The sequence below is a fragment of the Rhincodon typus genome, chromosome 5 (genome assembly GCF_021869965.1).
Source record: "Rhincodon typus isolate 14 chromosome 5, sRhiTyp1.1, whole genome shotgun sequence".
Lineage (NCBI taxonomy): Eukaryota > Metazoa > Chordata > Chondrichthyes > Orectolobiformes > Rhincodontidae > Rhincodon > Rhincodon typus.
Window position 1 is genome coordinate 21,508,249 of NC_063336.1, and position 7,943 is coordinate 21,516,191.

The following is a 7,943-nucleotide window of genomic DNA, read 5'->3' on the forward strand; positions in this document are numbered from 1 at the left end:
TTAACTCTGTTTTCTCCTCCACAGATGCTGCCAGACCTGCTGAGCTTTTCCAGCAACTTTGTTTTTGTATGTACAGAGTAAGTTAGTCATAGAGGTCTACAGCATGGAAACAGACCCTTCAGCCCAACTTGCACATGCCACCCAGTTTTCACAATTAAACTAGACCCATTTCCCTACATTTAGTCCTGAAAGAGATGTGTCACTTCATACGAGATCAGTCTGCATTCAGATTGCCTGGGTTCAGAGCACTCTGACAGTCTTGTAGAATATTTGATCTAAAAGGATGGTTCAGTTCATCCATCACAATAGGTCATACAGTGGAAAATAAATGCTCAATCCAATCACATTGCTTTAACATCATGTTCTCTTCCTGTAAAGGAAAACCTACTGGGTAACCACCACCAGAGAAATGCAACAGGGAGAACAAATCCCACTGCTGAAAACTCTGAGGTCACATAAAAAGGAGATACCGCAGATATAACAGCTACAGATATAAGTCAAGGAGAAACCGTTTAACATGGAGTGTTAGAAATCAGGAGAGACGAATGGTCAAGGCTGGGAAAGGCTCATTTTAGATGGTGTCAGTATAATACGTTCTTTTCAAAGTATAGCAATGCTCTTACAGTCAGCCGCTATATATTTAACAGGAAATGTAATTTTGCACTTGGCCAAACACGCTCTTCTGCTTGTGACATCAATGGATGATACCTTGGAGGAAATGAGTGGCCACTTCTGTAGCCAACATTCCTGTTTATGAAACCATACAGAATTCACATACAGGGCCTTGAGTGGCATATGCTTTGTTGATTGCTCATTGCAACTGTGGGAATCATGCCAGGTTGAAGCCATGGATAACTGTTAAACAGTTCTCTTTAGAAGGAAATGAATTGGATGATATACCCAAAGCAACAAACTGGAAAAATTCAGCTGTATAGAAATTCAAGACATTAATGATCTTATTGATATGAGACACTGCAGCTCTCCTGGGGCTACAGACCATCACCGATCAGATGATGTTTTTCCCTAGTTGTCCCTGGAGGGGAGTGCAGCTTCCTGAGTGTGAATGTGTAAAGAGTCCTAAATATGAGACCTTCCATGTTTGGAAATCCTGTGGCATGATTAGTTTGTGAATGAAACAAATATTTCTAATGCTTCACTCTAACTGCTTCCAAACTATCATCTTCCACAAGCTCACCTTCCTAATCTTCAAAATCCAGCTCAGCCTAAATTCTGCAAAGCTGACTGGATAAAAGTTGGGACAGTATTGGCACTTCATCAAATGTTAACATCAATGCTCAGCTCCAGAAGACAAACTGACCTCCTCAATGTAGCATTACATTCAGAATTGCTGCTATGTTGCTCCCAGCATCACTTGTATAATGGCAGCGTCAATTTAGCTTGAAATTTGGAGATAATGCAGCAAGGAAGCTGTTCAAATCTGACCGGTCTGATTTAAAGGCCAAGAGGAGACTTTATTATATAACTTATAAAAAATTACCAAGAAGTTTTAACAGAGGAAATACCATCTCCCCTGCGAGCAGAGGCAGTAAGAAGAGGTGATCAATTTGAAATGATCAGGAAGAGAATAAAGCAAGTCTTTTTGCACACACAAATACAACATGGTTGTTGAACTGTGGAATGGGACCGCTTCAGAAAGATCATTTTAAAGAGATTTCAGGGGAAAATTACAGGAAAGAATACCAGGCAATGGGAAGGGGAGCAGTGAAGCACTGGGTTAGTTTAGGACAAAATGCCAGTATTGACAGCATCAACCAAGTGCCTTCCTTCTGAATTATAAAACTCATATGGTATCAGCTTGCTGTGCTGAGATCCTTCCTCTTCACAAACTCATCGAAAACTTACCATCACCGAATAAGATAACAGATGGTTAGACAGATGTGAGCTACTTAGTGGTTGTTCTACCACTCAGGCAAATGCAAACCCTGCACCCATCTTGGGAATATCTAAATACAAGTGCTTCCCAGTTAGCCATCTGTTTGCTGTCTTCGTTCTGGATCATATTAAACCCTGACCGACGCACACAGTTCATTAACAACAAGGTTGAATGGGGACAGCAAGCTTTCAGTCCAGTCTCTGACTTTCTGCCCTTTATCCTTGTCACGCCCACATCCTCAACAGGGAAATGTCAGTACTCACAGGGTTTTTCATGAGTGATCCCGCTGTGCTTTTCTTTTTAATAAACTCATTCAACATCATGTCACGGGGGCCTAGTTTCTCCAGCTGGATTGAAACAAACGCCTCTGGAGCTCTGCAAAAACCAAAATCAGCATAAGTTAAATTCCTGGGAACATCTCTTTGTCAATGCGTGCACAAGTAAACAAAAACATTGAGCATCCATTCATGTGTTTTTCAGTCCATAAGTAATAAAAGGGAGAAAATTAAATTAAAAGATCAAATATAGTGTGGAACTAAAATTGTGTACAATTGAAAGGGAAAATTCACAGTACCCTGGAAATCCACGGACAGTCTGCCTGCGTCAGAAAGAGATGGGTAATGTAAATGTTGCTGTTGACCTGTTCAACTCACCAGATGCAAATCTGTCCCTTTCCATTTATCACCACTCAATTAAGAAGTCATCAATGGAACAAGTTGCTGTCATCCATCCTAAATCTACCAGACTTATGAGAGGCAAAACTATCATTCTTCAAAATTCAGATGGATTTCCCCACTTGCCTAGAGGTTGCTCCAACAGTCCTCAGGACACCATCCAACTAATGAGGCCTGTTTAATTAGCACCGCATCTAATGGCATCAACAGCCACTCTCCCTCTGTCACCAGCAACAAGGTGCACCATCTACAAGACATAACAATTCAGCAAGGCAGCTTAGACACTACCGCTATCACCTAAAAGGACAAGGGCACAGCAGATATATGGGAACATCACCATCAGCAAGGTCCCCTCCAAGCCCCTCACCATCCTGACTTGTAAAAATACACTGACATCCCTTCAGTGTCACTGGGTCAAAATCCTAAAACCTCCTTCCTAACAGCACCATGGATGCACCTACAACCCACAGACTGCAGCAAGAGGGCAGCTCACCACTGCCTTCTCCAGCACAATTCGGGATGGACCATAAATGCTGGTCTAGCCAGTGATGCCCGCATCCCATGAATTAAGTATTTACAAAGCTATGTCAGTGTTGGGTAGGGTGATGAACAAGGGTGTGAGTTGTACTGGGTTTACTTGGGCCATTTTAATGAGCTGAAGCAGGAGGATTACAGCACACCTAAAGTCTAGGTACTACCTGGTATGGTGTCAGGCAAAGGAGGCATCACCAAAATCTTGTCATATGTCCTTTCCCATTACAACACTGCTCTTTCTTTGGTATAAGATGGGTTTACTTTTGGACTCTGTTTGCATTTTTTTAACACTTCATAAGTTTGTCTCTCTCCTTCCCTCTTTTACATATTCACACTCAAACAGAATTTATTGACTTATGTATCAATCTGGAGACACATGGATGTGTTTGACCTCCAAAGGTCACATCCAAAGTCAAAGTAAACAACAAACAGAACAACTGATTGAGCTGGTCGGGTCCTAACGGACATAGCTGCTAGACTGGGTCTGCAGCACATAGTGACTTGACCTTATCTTTACCAGGTGCAGATGCATCTGTCCATGACAGTATCGGTAGGAGTGATCACTGCACAGTCCTTGCGGAGACGAAGTCCCGCCTTCACATTGAGAACAACCTCCATCGTGTTGTGTGGCACTATCGCTGTGCTAAATAGATTAGACTTCAAACAGATCGAGCAACTCAAGACGGGGCATCCATGCAGTGCTGTGGGACAACAGCAAAATTGTAACAGTTTGTAACCTCATTGCCCAGCATATCCCCCACTTAACCATTACCATCAAGCCAGGGGATCACCCCCGGCTCAACGGGGAGTGCAGGAGGGCATGCCAGGAGCAGTACCAATCATGAGGTGTCAACCTGATGAAGCTACCAAACAGGGCTACTTGCACGCCAAACAGCATAAGCAGCAAGTGATAGACAGATCCCACAACCAACAGATCAGATCTAAGCTCTGCAGTCCTGCCACATACAGTTGTGAATGGTGGTGGACAATAAAACAATTCACTGGAGGAGGAGGCTTCACAAATATTCCCATCCTCAATGATGGAAGAGCCCAGTACATCAGTGTAGAATACAAGGGTGTAGCATTCGCAGCAATCTTCAGCCAGAAGTGCCGAGTGGCCTCCTCCAGTGGACCACAGCATTACAGGTCCAGTCTTCAGTCAATTTGATTCATTCCACGTGATATCAGTGCTGGATTCTGCAAAGGCTATGGGCCCTGACAACATTCCGGCAATAGTACTGAAGACTTGTGCTCCAGAACTTAGCACTCTCCTGGCCAAGCTGTTCAGTACAGTCACAACACAGGCATTTACCCATCAATGTGGAAAATTTCCCAGGTATGTCCTGTACATAAAAAGCAAGACAAATCCAACCCACTCAGTCTACTGTTGATCATCAGTAAAGTGATGGAAGGTGTCACCAACAGTACCAGTGTCAGCAGTCATCTCTTCAAAGGATTTTGTTATGGTGTCACCATAGTTCTAGCAGACCATACGGCTGCCCTCTCATCACAGAGAGACGACTGGTGATGATTTAATCTGAGGGTCACCATATCTCAGGTGAGGGGACAGGTTGAGAAGGAGAGTCCTTCATGGTAACCTCAGCCAGTGATTGGAATTGAACGTAAAGCATCACAGTGCTTTGCAAACCAACCATCCAGCCAACTGAGCTAAACAATCCCTTGCTAGCCAGGAGCCTCCCAGAATGAACAGGCCCTGTGACTGTCTCAGGATGGCAGCTGCCCCAACACATGGCACACACCCAAGGGAAATGGTCAGAATGGGCACACACCAGCTAAAAGCTTAATGAGTGACGTAACTTCCTGTTCAGAAGCTCAGCAGAGGTCACACTTTCTTAGTCATTCATGGGAAGTGGGTGTTACTGGCTGGCCAGCAATTATTGCTTATCCTTACTTGCCCTTGAAAAGATGCTGGTAAGCTGCCTCCTGAACCATTGAAGTCCTTGTGGTGTAGATACAGCGTCAATGCTGTTAGGAAGGGAGTTCTAGGATTTTGACCCAATGATACTGAAGGAACTGTGATTTAGTTCCACGTCAGGATGGTGTGTGGCTTGGAAGGGGACTTACAATCAATGATGTTCCAGGGTCTTCTAGGTGGCAGAGGTCCAGGATTTGGAAGGTTTGTTTGAAGGATTTTTGGAGAGTTCCTGCAGAGCATTTTGTAGATGGTGCACACTGCTGTTCCTGTGTATTGGTAGTGCAGGGAGTGCAAGTTGTAGTTACTGGATGGGGGCTAATCATGCAGGTTGCTTTATCCTGGATGGTATTGAGCTTGAATGTTGCTGGAGTTGAACTCATTCAGGCAAATGGAGAATATTTCAGCACACTCCTGACTAGTGCCTTGTCAATGGGAAGACATGAGCTGAGCTATTTGCTGCACAATTCCATAGAATCCATAGATCCATAGAATCCCTAGAGTGTGGAAACAGGCCATTCAGCTCAACAAGTCCATACCAACCCTCTGAATAGCATCACACACAGACCCATCCCTCTACCCTACATTTTCCATGGCTAACACATATAACCTATGTGTGTTAGGAAATTATGGGCAATTTACATCATAGATCATAGAATCCCTACAGTGTGGAAACAGGCCCTTCGACCCAACAAGTCCACACCAACCCTCAGAGCATCCCACCCAGACCCATCCCCCTATAACCCATCTAATCTACACATCCCTGAACACTACGGGCAATTTAGCATGGCCAATCCACCTAACCTGCACATCTTTGGACGGTGGGAGGAAACCGGAGCACCCGAAGGAAATCCACGGGGAGAATGTGCAAACTCCGCACAGACAGTTACCCAAGGGTGGAATTGAACCCAGGTCAATCCATCTAACTTGTGCATCTTTGGACTGTGGGATGAAACCAGAACACCTGGATCCCTGGCGCTGAGAGGCAGCAGTGCTAACCACTGGGCCCACCACACTGCCACGCTTCCCCCCAACAACCCCACCCCCCCACTGAGCCACTGTGTCACTCCTAACCTCTGACATGCACTTAACCTCCCTTGCCCTGACCATAGCAAGTGCAAGCAGAATAAGCTTGACAGGGTGACTTTGTATCAAAGGAACAAAGTCAGAAGTGGAATCTCTGCTGGATGCAGAACGATGGTCAATGTGGGTGAAATCACCGTTACTGCACTGGCGGTGGGGGCATGCAGAGTTCCACATATCAAATGCTTTGCATATTTCTTTTATTGCAGACACTGCAAAAGACAAATATTTGTCAGAAGTGTAACCTAGTCATACCTTTTTCTGGTAGAAAGCAGCTGCTTCCGATTTCCGAGAGTGCGGGGTATTCCGAGTAAGGTGGTAAGTTGTTGGCTCTCCGAGTCTCTGGCAATGCTACAGAAACTTGTACTGGCCAAGTTCTCCTGACTTCTATAACTTGACATTCCATCCTTAACAATTAAACGAGAATCAACATCAATGTCTATCACGTGGTAGCCTAAGAGAAATGTATACATCACCGAATGGGGAGAAAGCAGGAGATTGGCACCAGGTAATGATGTCCATTTGAAAAGCCACAGTAGGCATTATGGGCTGAATGGCCTCCTTTTGCACCGTAACAATTCTGTAATTCTGCAAATTAAAAGTAGAAAATGCCGAAAGAACTCAGCAAGTTGCGGCCCAGTGGTTAGCACTGCTGACTCACAGTGCCAGGGACCCAGATTTGATTCCACCCTCAAATGACTGTGTGGAGTTTGCAATATTGTCCCTGTATCTGTGTGGGTTTCTGCCAGGTGCTCCAGTTTCCTCCAACAGTCCAAAGATATGCAGGTTAGGTGGATTGGCCATGCTAAATTGCCCATAGTGTCCAGGAATATGCAGGCTAGGTGGGTTAACCATGGGTAATGCGGGGTTGTGGGGATCGGGTCGGAGGCTGGGTGACTTGGAGACTTGATGGGCCGAATGGCCTACTGCCACACGGTAGGGATTCTATGTCATGCAGCATCTGGGGACAGCGATGAAAGGTCATCACCTAAAGGCTTAATTCTGTTTCTCTCCCCAGATGTTACTTGACTTGCCGTGTGTTTGCAGCCTTTTCTGTTTGTGTTTCAGATTTCCAGCATCTGCAGAATTTGGCTTTCTTTTTGATGGTTTCATTCCCTAAGACTGAGGAGAAGACAAAGCAGCCAGCTCTCGAATTTCAACTCATAGGTGAACGCTTCACTTGCAAGTTTATTTGTCAGGGTCAGGACAACAACTTGGATTTCCCATTCTCAGGGGAGAGAACAAAACTCTGCCCTAAACATTTCCCCTTTCCCCACTCACACCAATGAAACACAGACTGTTTATCAAAGGGACGAAGAGCAGAATGTAGCTAGGTCTGCTGCTGTTCCATCATCTGCACTCTTCAACAGAGATACTCCAGGAACTGAGCAAGGGTGCAACTCAATCTGGTAAGGGGGGTTCAGCAAGGGTTTTGCCTTCAAGGCACGGCTGGGGAACCGCAGAGACAGCAGATAAAAAACACGGGCCTCCCCTTCGCGAACGAGCCTAAAGTAGTTCAGAAACCTTTGTATGAGTTGAGAATGGAAGCCAGTGGAACAGAAGCTCTTTTACCAATCACAGGGTGACATTACAATCCTTCCTCTGAAGTGACCAGACCAAGAAAATCTAAAATCAAGAGAAAGACTCCAAACCTGAAGGGAAAGCTAGATGCATGAAAAGAGATTCTCGAACCTTTGAATCCAGGGAATGGGCAGGTTTCTCCATGGGAGAGGACAGAGCCTGTTGCACTGCTGCAATCAGGGAATTTTTCTGCACTGTCTGACAGGCCAAGGCTACCTGCAGGTTATCCACTCCGTTCCTCGCC

The 7,943-nt window shown here is 45.1% G+C and overlaps 1 protein-coding gene across 1 annotated transcript in view; it reads right to left on the reverse strand.

Moving 5' to 3' along the window:
• si:ch73-242m19.1 (coiled-coil domain-containing protein 162) overlaps positions 1-6,591 on the reverse strand; it is a 66,629-nt gene extending 60,038 nt beyond the window's left edge. The window contains exons 1-2 of the mRNA XM_020519985.2: positions 6,374-6,591; positions 2,158-2,269 (exon numbers count right to left, since the gene is read on the reverse strand). Coding sequence (XP_020375574.2) covers positions 2,158-2,269; positions 6,374-6,591 — 330 coding nt within the window. The remainder of the gene's footprint in view (positions 1-2,157; positions 2,270-6,373) is intronic.
• Positions 6,592-7,943: the final 1,352 nt, after the last annotated feature.